At 51.4% G+C, this 20609-nt stretch overlaps 1 protein-coding gene across 1 annotated transcript; it reads left to right on the forward strand.

The window, feature by feature from the left end:
* The first annotated feature begins 10624 nt into the window (after positions 1–10624).
* ABHD17A (abhydrolase domain containing 17A, depalmitoylase) lies at positions 10625–20244 on the forward strand. Its single transcript, XM_056844310.1, has 4 exons — positions 10625–10944; positions 15245–15439; positions 17504–17683; positions 19993–20244. Exons 1-4 carry the CDS (start codon positions 10631–10633, stop codon positions 20216–20218), a joined length of 915 nt encoding a protein of 304 aa, XP_056700288.1. The 5' UTR covers positions 10625–10630; the 3' UTR covers positions 20219–20244.
* Positions 20245–20609: the final 365 nt, after the last annotated feature.

Below are 20609 nucleotides of genomic sequence, written 5' to 3' on the forward strand. Positions count from 1 at the left end.
AAGATGTCATAGTTCCGCTGTACACCGCATTGGTCAGGCTGCACCTGGAGTATTGTGTGCAGATCTGGAGGCCTCGTTTCAAAAAGGATGTGGACAGAATTCCACGGGTGCAGAGGAGAGCGACCAGAATGATTGGGGGCCTGGGGACCAAGCCCTACGAGGAAAGGCTGAGGGAGCTGGGAATATTCAGTCTGGAGAATAGGAGATTGAGGGGGGGGGACATGATTGCTCTCTTTAAGTATTTGAAGGGCTGTCACTTAGAGGAGGGCAGGGAGCCATTCCTGTTGGCAGCAGAGGAGAGGACTCGCAATAATGGGTTTAAATTGCAGACAGAACGGTACCGGCTGGATATTAGGGGAAATTTTTTTACAGTGAGGGTTGTTCGACAGTGGAATCAGCTGCCTAGGAAGGTGGTGAGCTCCCCCTCACTGGCGGTCTTTAAGCAGAGGCTGCACAAGCACTTGTCAGGGATGCTCTAGGCTGATCCTGCATTGGGCAGGGGGTTGGGCTAGATGGCCTGCATGGCCCCTTCCAACTCTGTGATTCTATGATTCTACGTCATATCGGGCCCTCGTAACAAATGAGTCCGACACCCCCGCTCTATACCCTTTCCTTGTTCTATATGCCCCCAACTGCTGTTAGTCCCCGTGGGAAAGCCCTACAAGTACATTGGCTGTACAGATGCAAGGGGCAGCAATTCCGACCAGGGGTGTGTCATAGGGAACCATTCCCCCCCCACACACACACACACGCACACTATTTCCTGACCTCAAAAGTCCCTGAAACTGCTATATATCTTTCTAGGGGAGAGATATAGATTGCAATATACTGATTTTATGTTTTCCCCAATAATAGCATGGGGGGGGGGCACTAGTTGAATATCAGGAAAATGGTCCTGGGGGAGCTCTTTCTGATTTAGACTGGGGAGCCCCACAGTGGTTATTTGACAATAAAACCTTGGGCCAGGCATTCTTAGCCTAACCCGCCTCACAGGGTGGTTGTGAGGGCAAAGCAGAAGAGGGGAGAACCCTGCATGCCTCCTTGAGCTCTTTGGGTGCTGTTTTTGTGAAGCTCGCAAGCTGGGCTGTTCCTTGCTGCTAGACTACAGATTTGGTAATCTAAGGTAAACTGCCTCTGCTCCTGGAAGTTCCATTTCACTTCCTCAGCTCACAGCCCTGAATATCTTTTCAGCCTCCAGGGATTACCCTTGCCATTCCCAAAGCTAGAGGCCGTTGCTGCATCTTGCGGAATCGAGTTCCATGAGTTAAGCACATTTATGCACCTTCTTTTTCATTGGGTGAACCTCAAATCCTACTCTTTTCTGAATTAAAATTGGGAGGCAATGATTTATGCAGAACAGAGGAGTAAGCTCTCGGTTTCAATCAGTTGATGCAAAGATATACCAGAATAACATGCCTTTAATGGAAGCTATAAGGAGACAATGCCAGTGTGGCAACTCATACAGAGATGCGACAGGCACCCTTTGCTAAGAATAAGCCAGCCAGCTGCCTCAAAGCATTGTGGGATATTGAAGTCTCCAATTAGATCAGATGCACGGACATGGCAGAATCACTGATTCTGTGAAGCCAGAGCAGTGGCTCCTGCAGAGTGGCAGCGGGCAGCCTTCTCAGAGAGTAAATGAGTCTGCTGCCACAGCAGGAGGGGTTTGAAGGCTAGGATCATGGGTGAGATAGTGATGTAACGTAATCCAGATGTGTCTGATTGGATAGACAGAGGGGGGAAAGAAGGCTTATGACCCGTTAAAGACATATCCATGTATTGTGGAAGAAACTTTTGTGGGAAGCAAGAAGAGAAACCTCAGATATAGACATGGGGGCGGGGAGAGAATAAAACTGGAAGGATAAAAGGCCACGAAATAGCGAGAGGTCCCACTTCATGATCTGTAGGCAAGCCCAGAACCTCTGGCGAAACTCATCGCAAGGAGAGAAAACCCTCGTCTCGATTCAGTCCTCACTTCACTTTTCCCGACTGAAATTCACTGTGTTGAAGGTTGTTGTTGTTGTTGAAAAGGGTGACTCAGCTTGCAAAGGCCGGGCCAAGACTCACGCAGAGACGCTGCAGCCTCCTCCATGGAAGAAACTTTAGCATGGGTTTGTTTGGGGGGCGCTTGGGAGCTAAATATCCATCGTGACACTCCTCCCCCGCATTGAAGGCTGTTGTTTAAAAAGGGTGACTCAGCCACCAAAGGCCAGACTGAGACTCACGCAGAGACACAGCAGCCTCCTCCATGGAAGAGCCCTTAGCGTGGGTTGGCTTTGGGGGCGCTTGGGAGTGAATGTCCCACCGTGGCACCCCCCCCCCCAGCACTGAAGGCTGTTGTTATTTTAAAAAGGTTGACTCAGCCACTGGCTGGGCCAGACTCATGCAGAGATGCAGCAGCCCTCCCCCCACGGAAGAGACACCCCCACCCCACCCCCGCTGAAGGCCATTACTGCTTAAAAAGGGTGACTCAGCCGCCGAAGGCCAGGCCAAGACTCATGCAGAGACACAGCCTCCTCCTCCGCGGAAGCGCCCTTAGCGTGGGTTTGCTTTGAGGGAGCTGGGGAGCGAATGCTCCACCATGACAACCCCCCACCCCCGCCATGAAGGCTGTTGTTGTTAAAAAAGGGTGACTCAGCCACCCAAGGCCGGGCCGAGACTCATGCAGAGACTCAGATGCCTCCTCCACGGAAGCGCCTTTGGCGTGGGTTTGTTTGGGGGGGGCGCTCGGGAGCGAGCGATCCACCGTGACAACCCCCCCTCCCCGCATTGAAGGCTGTTGTTAAAAAAAAAAAAGGCAATTCCCAGTGGGTGGCCGTGTTTGTCTGCCTGCAGTAGTAGAAAAGGGCCAGAGTCCAGTAGCCCCTTAAAGACCAACAAGAACATTTTCTGGTAGGGTATGAGCTTTCGCGAGCCACAGCTCCCTTCTTCAGATACCTACCAGAAAATATTCTTGTTAGCCTTTAAGGCAGGGGTGGGGAACCTTTTTTCTGCCAAGGGCCTTTTGGATATTTATAATATCATTCGGGGGCCATACAAAATTATCATCTTAAAAATTAGCCTGCTATATTTGGTCAAACATTTAGCCAAGAGGCACGACCAGAGACGGCTCCGAGTGTCTGCCACATAGAGCGACTCGCTTTTGAGCTCTGCTGTCCCCAGCTGGGCCCAAGAAATTCAGGCAGGGCAGCATCCTTCTGAGCTAGAGATCTACGAGGACCCATAAAGGGCCAGACCAAGTGATTTCGAGGGCCTTACACGGCCCCCGGGCCTGATGTTCCCCACCCCTGCTTTAAGGTGCTACTGGACTCTGGCCCTTTTCGATTGAAAAAAAACGGGTGACTCAGCCGCCGAAGGTAGGGTATGAGCTTTCGCGAGCCACAGCTCACTTCTTCAGATACCGACCAGAAAATATTCTTGTTGGCCTTTAAGGTGCTACTGGACTCTGGCCCTTTTCTGTTGGAAAAAAAAGGGTGACTCAGCCGCCGAAGGTAGGGTATGAGCTTTCGCGAGCCACAGCTCACTTCTTCAGCTACCGACCAGAAAATATTCTTGTTGGCCTTGAAGGTGCTACTGGACTCTGGCCCTTTTCTATTGGGAAAAAAAGGGTGACTCAGCCGCCGAAGGTAGGGTATGAGCTTTCGCGAGCCACAGCTCACTTCTTCAGATACCGACCAGAAAATATTCTTGTTGGCTTTTAAGGTGCTACTGGACTCTGGCCCTTTTCTATTGGAAAAAAAAAAGGGTGACTCAGCCGCCGAAGGTAGGGTATGAGCTTTCGCGAGCCACAGCTCACTTCTTCAGATACCGACCAGAAAATATTCTTGTTGGCCTTGAAGGTGCTACTGGACTCTGGCCCTTTTCTATTGGGAAAAAAAGGGTGACTCAGCCGCCGAAGGTAGGGTATGAGCTTTCGCGAGCCACCGCTCACTTCTTCAGATACCGACCAGAAAATATTCTTGTTGGCCTTGAAGGTGCTACTGGACTCTGGCCCTTTTCTATTGGAAAAAAAGGGTGACTCAGCCGCCGAAGGTAGGGTATGAGCTTTCGCGAGCCACAGCTCACTTCTTCAGATACCGACCAGAAAATATTCTTGTTGGCCTTTAAGGTGCTACTGGACTCTGGCCCTTTTCTATTGGAAAAAAAAGGGTGACTCAGCCGCCGAAGGTAGGGTGTGAGCTTTCGCGAGCCACAGCTCACTTCTTCAGATACCGACCAGAAAATATTCTTGTTGGCCTTGAAGGTGCGACTGGACTCTGGCCCTTTTCTATTGGAAAAAAAGGGTGACTCAGCCGCCGAAGGTAGGGTATGAGCTTTCGCGAGCCACAGCTCACTTCTTCAGATACCGACCAGAAAATATTCTTGTTGGCCTTTAAGGTGCTACTGGACTCTGGCCCTTTTCTATTGGAAAAAAAAGGGTGACTCAGCCGCCGAAGGTAGGGTGTGAGCTTTCGCGAGCCACAGCTCACTTCTTCAGATACCGACCAGAAAATATTCTTGTTGGCCTTGAAGGTGCGACTGGACTCTGGCCCTTTTCTATTGGGAAAAAAAGGGTGACTCAGCTGCCGAAGGCCGGGCCGAGACTCATGCAGAGACTTGGGGCGAAAGCGCACGGTCGCTGGAGCCTCCTTTCTTCCCTGTTCCAGCCAGGATCCAGCCAGGATCTTCGATCCTGGCTGGATCCTGGCTGGAACAGGGAAGAAAGGAGGCTCCAGCGACCGTGCGCTTTCGCCCCCAGACGCCTCCTCCACGGAAGCGCCTTCGGGGTGGGTTGGCTCGGGGGGCTCTCGGGAGCCCCTGCTCCCCCGCGATCCCCCCCACCCCCGGCGGAGCCCCCCCCCCCTTGCCTCCCGGTCGTCATTTCCAGCGCAGGCTCCTCTCCCGTCACATCCGCCTCCCCGGAGCAGGAGGAGGCGGAGGCGACTCCGGTGCCGTGTGAACGCCGCCGCGCGCCCCAGCGCCCAACGCGCAGCGCGGCGGAGGCGGCGCGGGGGCGGATCGGGGCCGGCGGGGGGCCGCGGGACGGCCGAGACCCCCCAGCCCGCCCGCCCGCCCGGGGAGGGGGCGACGGAGACGGGCGGCCGCGCGTCGCGGGAGCGCCTTGGAGAGCCCCCGGGGATCGCCGCGCTCCGGGTTCAGGTGGGGCGCTGGGTGTGCGGGGGTCTGTCGGGGGCGTTGATGCAGGGGAGGGGGGGTTGCCCGCTGTCTACATCACGGGTTCTCAGCAAGGGGGGGATCCCCCCCCGGGGGGATTTCAGGGTTGCAGGTGGGGAAGGAATGGGGACCGCTCTTCGGCAAAGCGGGATGCCCTGTCGATTGGGCACAATCCGTAAAATTTTAGGGGTTTTTTTTTTTTAGACTATTTTGGGAAGGGGGGGTTCTGTTCTGAACAATGGTGAAAGGGGGGAGCGGAGCAAAAAAAACAGGTTGAGGACCCCTGCTCTGGATGTCCATTTCCCCCATCTGGATTCTCCCAACTCTGCATATTGTTGAGTTTGGAGAATCGGGCTGGGGGGAAACGGGCATCCGAAGAGTGGCAGATCCAAGGCAAAACCTCCCCTGCGTAAATGGCTCCCGCCTGTCTGTCCCTGGACGGGTGCGAGTTGGCATGCCTTGCCCCCCTGGGAGCCCCCCCCCCGGTCTCTTATCCTCCCCTCCCCCTTTGCTGACTTGGCTTTCCCTTCTCTCCCCTCTTTTGCAGAAGGGAAGCCTTCCTCTGTACCCCTTTCCCAGGAGGAAGCCCCTCCTTGTGCAGACCTGAACAGGGTCCGGAGTAGGGTCCCTGTGCGTTTCTGTGTTATGTTGGGCTTTGCCAGCTTGTCTTGCAGAGGCGGGGGGGGGGGGCAGCGTGGATGCCGGCCCTCCCGCTCTTGCCGTGGATTTTCCCAGCCCAAAACACCTCCGAGACAATCGGATTAAAATGCTACAATTGTGTGTGTGTGTTGTTATGTTGTGCTTTGCCAGCTTCTCTTGCAGAGAGGCTGGGGGGCAGCGTGGAGGCCAGCCGTCCCGTTCTTGCCCACCCCAGGCCGAAACACCTCCGAGATCATTCGGATTAAAATGCTACAATTGTGTGTGTGTGTATGGGTGTGTGTGTTACTTTGTGCTTTGCCAAGCTTCTCTTGCAGAGGCTGAGGGTGGTGGTGGGGGCAGCATGGATGCCCTCCGTCCCATTCTTGCAGTCGATTTGCCCCGGCCCGAAACACCTCCGAGATCATTCAGATTAAAATGCTACAATTGTGTGAGTGTGTGTGTTGTTGTGTTGTGCTTTGCCAGGCTTCTCTTGCAGAGAGGCTGGCAGGGGTGGGGGCAGTGTGGAGGCCAGCCGTCCTGTTCTTGCAGTGGATTTCCCCCGGCCCGAAACACCTCCGAGACAATCGGATTAAAATGCTACAATTGTGTGTGTGTGTGTGTGCGCGCGGGGGGGGGGGGGCGCAGATTACACACTGGCTCCCTGTGTCCGATTCCCTCCACTGCATGGAATGGTCCCTTTTTCCCAAGATGCATCTGACCAGGCTTATGTCACCGTTGTGTTTTTGTTTTGTTTTGTTTGTTTTAGGCAAAAAAACAAAAAGTCACATTGAATTCCACCCCCCCCCCCATTTGCTGCTCCACGGATCACAAAAGCTAAGCAGGGTCGGCCCTGATACCGCCAAGGATGGGAGACCGCCAAGGAAGTCGGGGTCGCTATGCAGAAGCAGGCAGTGGCAAAACCACCTCTGTTAGTCTCTGTTGGAGCCAGCATGGTGTAGTGGTTAAGAGGGTGGTTTGCATTGGTGGAGTCTGATCTGGAGAACCGGGTTTGATTCCCCACTCCTCCACATGAGCAGCGGAGACTAACCTGGTGAACCGGGTTGGTTCCCCAGTCCTACGCATGAAGCCAGCTGGGTGACCTTTGGCTAGTCACACTCTCTCAGTCCCACCTACCTCACAGGGTGTCTGTTGTGGGGAGGGGGAAAGGTGATGGTAAGCCGGTTTGAGTCTCCCTTAAGTGGTAGAGAAAGTCAGCATATAAAAACCAATTCTTATTCTTCTTCGTCTTCTTCTTCGTTGGCCTCTTCTTCTTGATTTAAGAATCCTACTGGGTCTCCATAAATCGTTTGTTTGAGGCAAAAAGGTCACATTAAATCCTTCTCCCAATTTGCTGCTCCACAGATCTCGGAAGCTAAGCAGGGTCAGCCCTGGTTAGGACTTGGATGGGAGACCGCCAAGGAAGTCCGGGGTTGTTGTGCAGAGGAAGGCAATGGCAAACCGCCTCTGAACGGCTCTTGCCTTGGGAACCCTACTGGGTCGCCATAAGTCAGCTGCAACTCAACACCACCGTGAACCGTAGGGTTGCCAATCCCCTGGTGAGGCCTGGATATTTCCCAGAGTTACAACTTGAACTCCAAGAAGAAGAAGAGTTGGTTTTTATATGCCGACTTTCTCTACCACTTAAGGCAGAATCAAATTGGCTTACAATCACCTTCCCTTCCCCACAACAGACACCCCATGAGGTAGGTGGGGCTGAGAGAGTTCGAAGAGAACTGTGACCAGCTCAAGGTCACCCAGTTGGCTGCATGTGGAGGAGTGGGGAAACCAACCCGGTTCAAAAGATTAGCGTCGCCGCTCATGTGGAGGAGTGGGGATTCAAACCTTGTTTTCCAGATCAGAGTCCACTGCTCCAAGCCACCTCTCTTAACCACTACACCACGCTGGCTCTCAAGTGACAGAGATTGGTTCCCCTGTTCATCTGTTGCTTTTCGGCCTATCCTTCCAGCAGCAAATAGCTGTGTTTAAGTGGAGCAGCCAAAAGCTTCCCGGCTTGATCAGATTGGGATTATTTCGGTGGTGCGTGACCAGGATGCGGTTTTGCAGTGTCCCATTTTGGGTGTGGTTCTGGGGTGTGTGCGCTGTTGTGTGTGCTTTCTCATGAGTCACGGGGCTTGGGGTTTTGAGTCGGAGAGCATATGTGGCCCGGAGATGCCCGAATTACTCATCTTCTTGCGGTGCTACTGGCTCAGGTGTGGGTTCCATTTGTGACAAGCAGCTTTTCAGTGTGTTTTTGTGTGTAGTGCCGTCAAGTCAATTCCAAATTATAACCAACCTATGAATCAGTGAGTGCCAAAATTTCCTGTAATTGCCAACCTTGCTCAGGTCTTGCAAATTGAGGGCCATGGTTAAGAGCGGTGGTTTGGAGCAGTGGGCTCTGATCTGGGGAACCGGGTTTGATTCCCCACTCCTCATGAGCGGCAGACTCTAATCTGGTGGACTGGGTTGGTTTCCCCACTCCTACACGTGAAGCCAGCTGGGTGACCTTGGGCTAGTCACAGCTCTCTCAGCTCCACCTACCTCACAGGGTGTCTGTTGTGGGGAGGGGAAGGAAAGGTGACTGTAAGCCAGTTTGATTCTTCCTTAAGTGGTAGAGAAAGCTGGCATATAAAAACCAACTGTTCTTCGTCATCAATCCAACTCATGTTGGGTCTTCCTCTTTTCCTGCTGCCTTCCACTTTTCCTAGCATTATTGTCTTTTCCAGTGACTCTTGTCTTCTCATCATGTAACTAAAGTACGATAGCCTCAGTTTGGTCGGTTTAGCTTCTAGGGAGAGTTCAGGCTTGATTTGATCTAGATCTAGAACTCACTCAGTTTGTAGAGCATCGGCTAAGCATGCAGAAGGTCCCAGTTAAAGGGACTAGGCGAGTAGGTGATGTGAAATACCTCCGCCTGAGACCCTGGAGAGCCGCTGCCAATCTGAGTAGATAATGCTGACTTTGATGGACCAAGGGTCTGGTTCAGTATAAGGCAGCTTCATGTGTTCATGTGTTATGTGTGTTCATGTGTCTTTTTGGCAGTCCATTGGCATCCGTAAAACTCTCCTCCGACACCACATTTCAAAGGAATCAACTTTCTTCCTGTCTGCGTCCTTCAAGTGTCCTCAAATTGGGTGGGGCATGGTATGATCTGGGAGGAGGCTGTCAGCTTTGGCTAGAACTGGGGAAGTTTGTCTTGGCTGCGGACTCGGGCATTCTGGGAATGCTTCCTCTTCGAACTTCCAACAAACAAGTTCCTAGTCCCTACGGCTCAGAAGTGTGAGGCCCTGCTGGTGGAATCTAGAAAAGCAACGGTGGGTGGTGTGGAGGTGGATAAAATATCCCCCTCCAATATCTTGTGTGCAGTGGTAGACTGCCTCTGAACCTGGAGGTTCTAATTAGTCACCAAGGCACCCTTCCAAGATAATTTGTAAAGCTTGCAGTTTTCAACCGGGGGAATTACACAGAGGCTCTTTTCTTTCCTCGCAACTCTGGTTCAAAATCTCTCAGGGTTGTTGTTATTATTATTTTATTAGATTTGTACCCTGCTCGCTTTCCCGGCCGAGGCGGGGAGAGACGGCATACTGAGTGTTTCCCTGACCTCCCTGATTCTTCTTGAGAAAGCTTTCGGGTTTCTGAATTCCAGCCGGACACTGCCGCATGCTTCTCTAGCCGAATTTTGTAATCATGATGGCTAGTGTCTCCCCCGCCCCCTTCAGCACATGAACACATGAAGCTGCCTTCTACTGAGTCAGACCCGTGGTCTATCAGAGTCAGTATTGTCTACTCAGACCGGCAGCAGCTCTCCAGGGCCTCAGGCAGAGGTCTTTCACATCACCTACTTGCCTGGTCCCTTTAACTGGAAATGCTGTGGGATTGAACCGGGGACCTTTTGCGTGCCAAGCAGAGGCTCGACCACCGAGCCACGGCCCGTCCCGATGAGATTGTATCACTAGCATTTGACGGCTACTACCTCGCCATAAAATCGTGGTTTGTGCATACCCGTGAGGATGAGGCTTTGGAGGTGAACTTCTGTATCATGAGCCTTGGTGCATGGTTTGTGGAGCGTGTTCTCTGTGTGTCTGGGGAGGTTTGCTGTAGGTGCGTACCTTCAGATGGGCGCATGGATGTTCTGATGCACACATGTAGGATCAGTGCTCTTAGAATCGTAGAATCCCAGAGCTGGAAGGGACCACCAGGGTCATCTAGTCCAACCCCCTCAATGCAGGAAATTCACAACTACCTCCCCTCACACACCCCCAGTGACCCCTACTCCACGCCCAGAAATGTTGGAATACTGGGAGATCTCAGGGCCCCACCTGGAGGTTGGCAACCTCTCTTTTCCAGCCACGAACTGCAATCATAGAGATGCCCCCTCGCCCAGCCTATCTCCCCCGGGGCAAAGAGGTGCCGGAGCCAAGCCCGGGTCCCTCAGGGGTCCCACCCCAGGAGGAGGCTGCCCCCCGAGGCTCTTCCTGTGCGCCCGCCTCACCTGTGGTGCCCGTGGGCGACTCCCCGTCCATGCCTCTCCCTTCGCCCGCAGTCTTCATGTGCTCTAATGCCCCGTTTCCCCTCTCTCTTTTTTGGGTCTGTAGGAGGCTGCGCGGTGGAGAATTTGTACAGCCAGTCGCTGTGGTTCTCAAGCCGTACACCGGAATGTGGGAGACCCCGACCATGGCTGTTCCAGAAAGGCATGTCACAAAGGCTCTGTTTACCTCACCGGAAGCTGAAACGCTTTCCTGAGCGGCTGGATTTGCAGATTTCGCGGGGAGGGCCTGCCGCTTCCCCCCCCCCCCGAAAACCATCCCGTCTCTGAGTCCGCAGATTGTCGCCGGCTGCCATGAACGGGCTTTCGGTCAGCGAACTGTGTTGCCTCTTCTGCTGCCCGCCCTGCCCCGGCCGGATCGCCGCCAAGTTGGCGTTCTTGCCGCCGGAGCCCACCTACACCATGGTGGCGGAACCGGAACCGGCGGGCAGCACCAGCAGCAGCTCCCTGCGGAGCAGCGCCATGACCCGATGGAAGCTCCACTTGACGGACCGGGCGGATTTCCAGTACAACCAGCGGGATCTGGACACCATCGAGGTGTTCCTGACCAAAAGCAACCGAGGGAACCGGATCAGCTGCATGTACGTCCGTTGCGTACCTGGCGCCAGGTGAGCCATGACCCAGAAGATGGTGTGGGTGGGTGTGCCACGAATTGGGAGAGTGTTGTTGTGAGCCAAGGACGGACAAATATAGCCCTCTCAGGGACAATGTGTCACCCGACTTCTTACCTGCCAGCAGATTGTTTTTTTTTTGGGGGGGTGTTGTTTGCTGTCAAGTCACAGCTAACTTATGGAAACCCCCGTAGGGTTTTCAAGGCAAGAGATGTTCAGAGGTGGTTTGCCATAGCCTGCCTCATGATGGCTAGTGTCTCCCCCGCCCCCTTCAGCACATGAACACATGAAGCTGCCTTATACTGAACCAGACCCTTGGTCCATCAAAGTCAGTATTGTCTACTCTGACCGGCAGCGGCTCTCCAGGGTCTCAGGCAGAGGTCTTTCACATCACCTGCTTGCCTGGTCCCTGATGCCAGGGATTGAACCTGGGACCTTCTGCATGCCAAGCAGAGGCTCTACCACTGAGCCACGGCCCCTCCCCATGTTTATCCAAAGACATACTAGGATTGGTATCCTTGGTCTGAATTACCATCCCCTCCCCAGCCAATCCTGGCTTAGATCCATGTCTGGGGTCCGTCTTCTGGTGCAGTTGGGCCATTGGAATCTTTTTGGATCCTCTATGTCTTCCTTGCTGGGTTGGCACCCTTGTTTTTAGGCTCCTGTTGCCTGCTGATTTTGTGGAGGAGGGAGGGCTACTTGGCCTCAAAAACAGTTAGGGAGGAAGCTGGAGAGGAAGAAGTCCAAGCTGCATCAAGCCCACCCCTGTCACACAGCCATGAAGCTCACCGGGTGATCTTAACCTAGTCACAGCCTGGCATACCTCTCAAGGTTGTTGTGAAGAGAAAATGGTGGGGCAGGGAACCATAAGCGTTGCCATGAGCTCCTGGTAAGAACAGTAGAACAGCCACAAAAATAGGTGACAGTCATTAGTATAAGCAGAAACATAGAGCTGAAAGGACCCACAAGGGTCATCTAGTCCAACCCCCTGCACAACACGGTTCCAGTTGTCTGCAACCTGGGTAGCTTTCCCCTCCTAGCAGGAAAGTTTGCATCTGTGAAAGTTCTCCCTTCTGAAGGGTAAGCGGACCCTTCTTTGGACAGGTCTTGAGGTCCTCAGAGGACAAATCAGTCCTCCAAGCTGATTTGTGTTGTTAGCCAAAGTTGCTCCAGAGGAAAAATGGGCGGGGGAGAGAAAGAGGGGAGAAAAGTCAAAAACAGGGAAGGGTGGTGTGAGAAACATCAGTCCTGTGCTGGGCAGATAAGGGGGGGGGGTTGGGGCGTTCTCTGGTTGGAATTTCCTGTCTCCTCGTAACCGCTTTTTGGATCCTTTTCTCCCAACGTCGCTACGGCGGATGCAGCTTGCAGGGAGAGCCGTACCTCTTCCATTTATGTTTGCGATCAGTCCCAGTCGCGCTCTGCACTGGCGTCGTCTGAGCGTGTTCGGGCTTGGTAGCCGGCCCGTCTTCTCCTAGCCAGCTGCAAAGCCGAATCCCACCAACCACCTTTCCTGTAAACAGTAAGATAATTCCTAGGCACCCAGGACACTCCTAAATGCGTGAACGGGAAGTGCTTTAGCCTGAAAAGGAATTAATTAAACCGCCAGTCCTTGGTCTTGTCTAAATTAATGAACCCGCAGAAGGAGTTTTATATTTTAGCTGTGACTAATTTTGCCTTTTAAAATTCCTGACTTTTTGGGGCCAGCAAATAACATGCTTGTTTGTTTTTCACACAAGCCGTTCAACGTGCAAATTTTCTGACGAAGGAAATTTCATTCGCAGCACAACTTCCATACATTTCGTGGTGCTGTTTACACCCCCCGAACGCACGGATTGTGTAGTTTTTGAGCATATTAAAAACTCTGGGCATTCGCTGCAGAAAGGGCTGTGGAAAAGAACGTTTTACAAAAAAGAAAGAGGGCAGACACATTTTCCAAGAACAAAGAGTTTTGTGACTCCTTAAAGGCCACTTTTTGGGTGGCAGGATTTCCTAGAGTCCAGGCCACTTTTCTAGCGGAAGGGCCATAGCTTAATTTAGAGCACCATTTACATGCAGAAAGCTCCCACGTTCTGATGCTGGCATCTCCGGCTGAAAGGATCTCCGGTCAAAGGGCAGGAAACTATCTGGGGGTTATTATTGTTCTTATTATTCACAATGGGTAGCCGTGTTAGTCTTTCTGTAGCAGTAGAAAAGAGCAAGTCCAGTAGCACCTTAAAGGCTAACAAAATGTCTGGCTGGGTATTGAGCTTTTGTGAGCTACAGCTCACTTCTTCAGATACAGCTAGAACCGTGTTGGCGAACCTATGGCACGCGTGCCACTTCTGGCACGCGTAGCCCTCTCTACCGGCACACGCGGTTCCTCCAAGCCGCTGGCCTTTCCGGCTCTGCCTCGCCCCGGGTGATCTCCAACCAATAGAGATCAGTTCCCCTGAAAAAAATTGCCACTTTGGCAATTGGACTCTATGGTACTGAAGTCCTTCCTCAAACCCTGCCCTCCTCAGGCGCCACCCCAAAAACCTCCCACTCATGGCGAAGAGGAACTTGGCAACCCTAGCCTCTCCCTCTGGGCCCTTTCTGGGGGTGGTATTCAGGTTAAATTGCCGCATTGGCACTCGGCGATAAATAAGTGGGTTTTTGGTTGCAGTTTGGGCACTCGGTCTCTAAAAGGTTCGCCATCACTGAGCTAGAATGTCTGCCCTTAGGTAGAGACGAGTGAATTCAGACACCCAGTGGCAATAGCGTGGAAATGGCAGTCGCAGGTAAATGACAACAGCAGGCGTGATTGGATGAGGCGTGATAGGCAGAGGGGTAGTAGGCATGGAGAAATCAGCGTTGGTAATGAGACATGAATCCCAGGTCTCTGTTCAGTCCAGGAGAATGCATTGTCTTGAGCTTCCTTATTAGCTGTAATTCAGCAGCCTCTCTTTCTAATCTCCCTTTGAAACCCCTTCGTAAGAGAACTGCTACTCTTAAATCAGCAACTGAATGTCCTGGAAGGTTAAAATGTTCCCCCACAGGTTTTTGAATGTTGTGGTTTCTGATGTCAGACTTACATTACAGAGAGCCAGCATGGTGTAGTGGTTAAGAGTGGTGGTTTGGAACGGTGGATTCTGATCTGGAGAACCAGGTTTGATTCCCCACTCCTCCACATGAGTGGCGGCCACTAATCTGGTGAACTGGATTTGTTTCCCCACTTCTACACATGAAGCCTGCTGGGTGACCTTGGGCCAGTCGCACTCTCTCAGCCCCACCTACCTCACAGGGTGTCTGTTGTGGGGAGGAGAAGGGAAGATGATTGTAAGCCGGTTTGATTCTTCCTTAAGTGGTAGAGAAACTCGGCATATAAAAACCAATTCTTCTTCCTCCTCCTCCTCCTCCTCCTCCCATTTAATCTTTGTCGTAGGGACTGGCCTGTTTGTCCACTGTAGAGGCTGGAAGGACATTGCTGGCAAGTGATGGCATAAATCATGTTAGAAGATGAACAGGAGTATGAACCTGAGATAGTCTGGCTGACGTTTCTGGGCCCAGTGATGGTGTTGCTAGGACCTATATGAGAGCAAAGTTGGCACCTTGGTTTGTTGTAGTCCTTGGTAGCAGAGTCCTTGCTGCTGTTAAGTAGTTTTATCATTGCGGGTGACCCGCAACAAACCAGTAGAAAGTTAGCACTGTAAATCTGAAGTTGTCATTTACCCTGCTGGGCTATCTTTCTCCCTTCAGGGTGCAAACTCGATTGGGGAGCATTCAGACTGGTTGCCCCTCCCTTACCTGCTCCAGCCTCCAAACGCTACTTTAATGGTTCCTGGTATATAAAAACCCAGTGCATCTCCGTTGTGCTAATTTTCTACTTGGAGGGAACATTTATGTATATTACACATAAGGAACATTAACAAAAATATGTTATCCAGAACTTGTGATGCAAGTGGTACAGTCAATCAATCAATAATTTATTTGCAGCCGTACACCATCAAATAAAGCCAGTTTGCATAGTTAAATAGTATAGGATAAAAACAAATACAAAATGGATTTACTATTAAAATGGTTAAAAAATGGCAAGATTATCAAGATGCATAACTAGTTAATATCCGAACAAATACTAAATGTGGGTAAAATTAGAATGCTTGCTAATATCCTAAAATTACAGAGGCTAAAACTAGAAAAATAAACAAACAAACATGCATTCAACCTGTAGGATGTGGTACAGTCCTGTCTACCGGCTCAGGACTCTACCACCTCCTCCTGCAGCGTGTCTGGACCATACCTGGCACAGGCTGACGCTTCCTTCCTCCCTCCCTTCCAGGTTCACGGTTCTGTTCTCCCACGGCAACGCTGTTGACTTGGGCCAGATGTGCAGCTTCTACATCAGCTTGGGCACCCGGATCAGCTGCAACATCTTCTCCTACGACTATTCCGGATACGGGGTCAGCACGGGGAAGCCCTCGGAGAAGAACCTCTATGCAGACGTTGACGCGGCCTGGCAGGCCCTCCGCACCCGGTGAGCCTCGAGTTGGAGCGAGTGAGGCTCTTGTGATGACTTGATTGACCACGGTGGTTTGGGAAAGAGCCTCTCTGTGCAGAGGCAGTATATCTCCGAGCAATTGACGGGGAGGCAAAAGATGGGAGAGTTCCCCATCACTCAGTGGTTTATAATACTGATATTCCAAGTCTTTTAGGCCTTTTATGCAGGGGCCTTTCCCCGCAGTCAACCCCGCCAACTGCTTTGGGGGCTTCCTTTTGATTATGTATGCCTTTTCCAACCATCAGAGGTCGCCTCGCTCTCCCCGCACAGTTTGCCCACATTTTCCAGATTCTGGCTAAAACAGCAAACGGAAAACACAGGCAAAACACGTGGGGAGAGCGAGGCGACTTTTGGAAAAGGCATGCATAATCAAAAGGAAGCCCCGAAGCAGTCGGCGGGGGTGACCGTGGGGAAATGTCCCTGCATAAAAGGCCTCTCATGTTATCCTACAATAATAATACCCCAAGGGCTCTTTTCCTAAGCTCTCCTAGGCGTTGTTATTATTTCCGGTACAAGCTGGGCCCCGCGAAGAATCCTGGGTGGGGGAACCGTTTTGCAATCATTTCGAAATGTTGCAATCTTTGTCTGTCTCCTGTGATCACAGAGCCTTACAGAGTGACATAAATACAGATCAATAGGGGGGCTATGCCCCTACGGGGCTTGCAGTCTCGAACAACGGAGTGTAGGGGGGCATAGTAGACCCAGAGGAAAAGGGTAAATGTAAGCGGCTCTGCTAGACTAAACGAAAGGTACTTCTAGACCAGCATCCTGTTTACAACTATGGCCTCTCGTGTCGTGGTTGCATTCCCTGTATCCCACCCATTCACGGGTAGACTGCACCCAGACAGGGAGGTTCTATGTGCTGCTGTCATGGGAGGTATTAAGGATGCCATTTGAAGTTTGGTCCGTCAGAGTGCCTTGTATCCAACCACCTTCCAAAGGCTTACAGGCGCTTACATTTTTTTCAAGAGGTGGCACCGATTTCTGCCAGTTCTGCACTCCCCCCCATTGCTGTTCCAGCAGGGACAAAATTTGGAGGAGAGAGTCCGGTAGCTTGCATTGGGGTCCTTAAGTTTGATATAGGCCTCTCTCCAGCTGTGGCCAAACAGATGCCTTGGAGAGGTTACCAAGCAGTCCACCCCTATGATTGGTCATTCCCCACTGTACAGGTAGACTTATTTTCAACATGGAGTCTCCTTTCAGCAATCGCGGCTGATTACCCTGCACCACTTTTCCCTCCCAGCAATGTGTCATGTTCTTTTTTAAAAGGCATCTAAGCGGATAGCCGTTGCTACTTCCGGTGGCAGGGAGTTCCGCAGCTTCATTCGTTCCGTGTGTATGTGTGAAAGGGGTACTGGGAGGTGTTAGGAGGTATATATAATTCGTCTAGAGTAGGGGTCTCAAACCTTTTTGAACCAGCGGGCGCCAGAGTGGTGTAGTGGTTAAAAGCGGTGGTTTGGAGCGGTGGACTCTAATCTGGAGAACCGGGTTCTATTCCCCACTCCTCCACATGAGCGGCGGAGGCTAATCTGGTGAACCGGGTTGGTTTCCCCTCTCCTCCACATGAAGCCAGCTGGGTGACCTTGGGCTAGTCACAGCTGTCTTAGAGCTCTCTCAGCCCCACCTACCTGACGAGGTGTCTGTTGTGGGGAGGGGAAGGGAAGGTGGATTGTAAGCCGGTTTGATTGTTCCTTAAGTGGTAGAGAAAGTCGGCATATAAAAACCAGCTCTTCTTCTTTGGAATCCTGATACAGTATGAGAGCCAGCCATACAATAGGTGCTGCCGGTTACCTATCTTTCACCCAGTGAAAGATCCTTGTGCTGTGGGGGCAGCCGCCGCTGAAGCAATATTTTAAAAAATGTGCAGAGTCCATCAGAAACCTCGCTGGGCAAAAGCCCCATCTGGCCCCACCCACTTTCTAAAAAAAGCCTGGTGGGCACCAGGAAAGGTGTTGGCAGGCGCCTTGGGGACCCTTGCACCAGTGAAGCAACTGAAACAGTGAAGGTATACCCCTGTGGGATCTTCTCTCCGCTATGCAGGTACGGGATCAGCCCAGAGAACATCATCTTGTACGGGCAGAGCATCGGCACCGTACCCACGGTGGACCTCGCCTCTCGCTACGAGTGCGCCGCGGTCATCTTGCATTCGCCGCTGACCTCGGGCATGCGCGTCGCCTTCCCGGAAACCAAGAAGACGTACTGCTTCGACGCTTTCCCGAAGTAAGTCTGTGCGACTCCCTCTAAGATACTTTCATCCTGCCTTTTCTTGATCTCCCCTGAATGGCGTTTCAGCGTAATTGTTCCAATTTATAAAGCTGGAGATAAGGGTAACCCTAAGAATTTTCGACCTGTTAGTTTGTTGTCAGTAGTTGGTAAGATCTATAACAGCTTTTTCGTTGAATAGACTTCAGTCTTGGATGGCCAACTCCCAAGATTATTGGCCCAGAACAGGTGGGATTTCGTAAGGGATATAGCACACTGGATCACTGTCATGTGTTATCCACTGTGGTGTAGTAGTTAAGAGCAGTGGCTTGGAGTGGTGGAGCTTGATCTGGAGGACTGGGTTTGATTCCCCACTCCTCCACATGAGCGGCGGAGGCTAATCTGGTGAACTGGATTTGTTTCCCCACTCCTACACATGAAGCCAGCTGGGTGACCTTGGGCTAGTCACAGCTCTCTCAGCCCCACCTACCCCACAGGGTTTCTCTTGTGGGGAGGGGAAGGGAAAGTGATTGTAAGCCGGTTTGATTCTCCCTTAAGTGGCAGAGAAAGTCAGCATATAAAAACTAACTCTTCTTCTTCATCATCCCACTTGATCAGTGAGTATGCCATCTCAAGGAAGGGCTATTTATATGCAGCTTTTATAGATCTCTCCTATGCATTTGACTCCATATCTAGAACCCGACTGTGGGCTAAACTGAAGTCCACCACAATTGACGGGAGATTGTTGTGGTTAATTAAACTTGCCTTTCCTTCAAGGGGTGGGGTACATGACTAAATCACGCTTCCCCAGTCAGCTCCGTGGCAGACTGGGGAATTTGAACTTGGGTTTTGTTTCAAGGTAAAGGGGCGCGTGCGGATTTGTGCAGGGAGAGTCGATAGAAACAGTCGGGATGTGAGGAGTCCCTTGTGGCTTATTTGTTTTAATCCCTGCCCCCATAGGTATATTATCATTGCTTCAACATTTAGACCGGGCCTAAATGTCTCACACTACACCACACTGGCTTTCTTGGGGGTGGGGGCGGGCTGATCATGAATCTTGCATGTGACGTGTGGTTTGGATTTTGCTGCTAGTATGAGGTACAACTCCTTGTCTTTCTAGAGCAGTGGTTCCCAACCTTTTTTTGACCAGGGACCACTAGGACTTTTTTGTTCGGTGCAGGGACCCCAAGGTTCAAAATAAAAATTCCGAGAATTTCAAAATAAACTTTAATCATAACTGTTAGTAAAACATTAAACTTAGAATAATATTTGAATATATATTTTTATAATAGAGAACTTTTAATTGAAAATATTAATTTATTATGGGTTTATAACTTTGTTTCGTGGACCTTAATTTAGTTCTCGCGGACCCCTGGGGGTCCCCAGTTGGGAACCAGTGTTCTAGAGCCTTCTGCTTAGCTAGACTGAATGCTAACTCCTCTGTGGTTATGCAAGGCAGAATTTCGAATATACCATACCCGGAGAGGACCTTTCCTTGCTCTTCTGGCTCTATGGATTCATTAGCTCATGCCCTCTTGGAATGCCGCTTTTATGAGGAACTTCGATCACATTATATCTTTCCCCTTTTAACATATAAATCTAATGCCTCTGTGTCTGATAAAATGCCTTTTTATCATGCCAACAAATAAGGTTATGAATGAATGAAAAAAGAATGCCTTCTTTATTAAGTGACAGGGATCCCAAGGCCACATTGTCAGTCGCAAGATTTATTTCAGTCCTTATAGCCCTCAAACATTAGATTTAAAATTACGCTGCTCAAGGTCAGTGGATCAAGGAGCTTCTAAGGGACAAAGGAAAGGATAAAATAGTCAAGATCTCATGATCTTGTAAGATCTCAGCTAGTATGAGGTTATTTCTGGCCTGGAATTTTTTAACGACGTATCCTTTCATTGGTAAAAGAGCCGTAGCACCTCCTTTATTTATTTTTATTTATTTATTTCCTCACATTTATAGCCCACCCTCATTCCCAGCGAACCGAGCTCAGAGCGGGTCACAACATTTAAAACTATAAAACATAAATTAGAACATAAGTTAAAACGTCATTCGCAGTATAACAATAATAAAACAGGATGGCTTAAACCAGTAGTAACAGCCACGGGACATCTGGTCAGGCAGGGAATCCCCCCCTAAAGAAAAAGTGGGGAGGGAAGGATGGGGAGGCCAGCAACAATGTAAGAACACATTGCATGCACAGGGTCCTGGGTTCGATTCCTCACGTCGCCAGTGTTTAGTAGAGTCTCGTAGTCGACCACGCTGGGCTTGGTCCGATCCAGGCCTAGCGTCCTCAGTTCCTTTCTCTCCCGCAGCATCGACAAAGTGTCCCGCATCACGTCCCCGGTCCTCTTCATCCACGGCACGGAAGACGAGGTGATCGACTTCTCGCACGGCCTGGCCCTCTACGAGCGCTGCCCCAAGGCCGTCGAGCCCCTGTGGGTGGAAGGGGCCGGCCACAACGACATCGAACTCTACAGCCAATACTTGGAGCGCCTCCGCAAATTCATTTCCCAAGATCTGGCCGGCCAGCACAACTGAGAGCCCTGTTTTCGCCCGTCCCTCCGGCGACCCCCTCCCCCAGCGCTCTTGGGCGGGGAGGCAAGGGGGGTGCTCGCAAAACCCGAAAAGGGGAACGTTGTCCATGCCGCAAGGTCCATACCCCTTCCGTCAAAGCGGGACTGGCCCCCCGGGGCCCTTCGGGACAGGTTCGTTCTCCGTACAGACCCCAGGTCTCTACCGGCAACGTCTCGCCGTTGTCGGATGATTGACAGTTCTTGCTCGATGCTGACATCTTTGATGACGATGTATCTGTCTGAAAATGCGCCAAGGATGGGGGCACGCTCCCGTCCCTCGGCTTCAGGCTGCAAAAGACGGGCTTATTGCCGACATACTTTATTATTATTTTTAATTACCATGTCCGCTGGGACTG

Source organism: Euleptes europaea, chromosome 2 (assembly GCF_029931775.1).
Source record: "Euleptes europaea isolate rEulEur1 chromosome 2, rEulEur1.hap1, whole genome shotgun sequence".
In the NCBI taxonomy this organism is placed as follows: Eukaryota; Metazoa; Chordata; class Lepidosauria; order Squamata; family Sphaerodactylidae; genus Euleptes; species Euleptes europaea.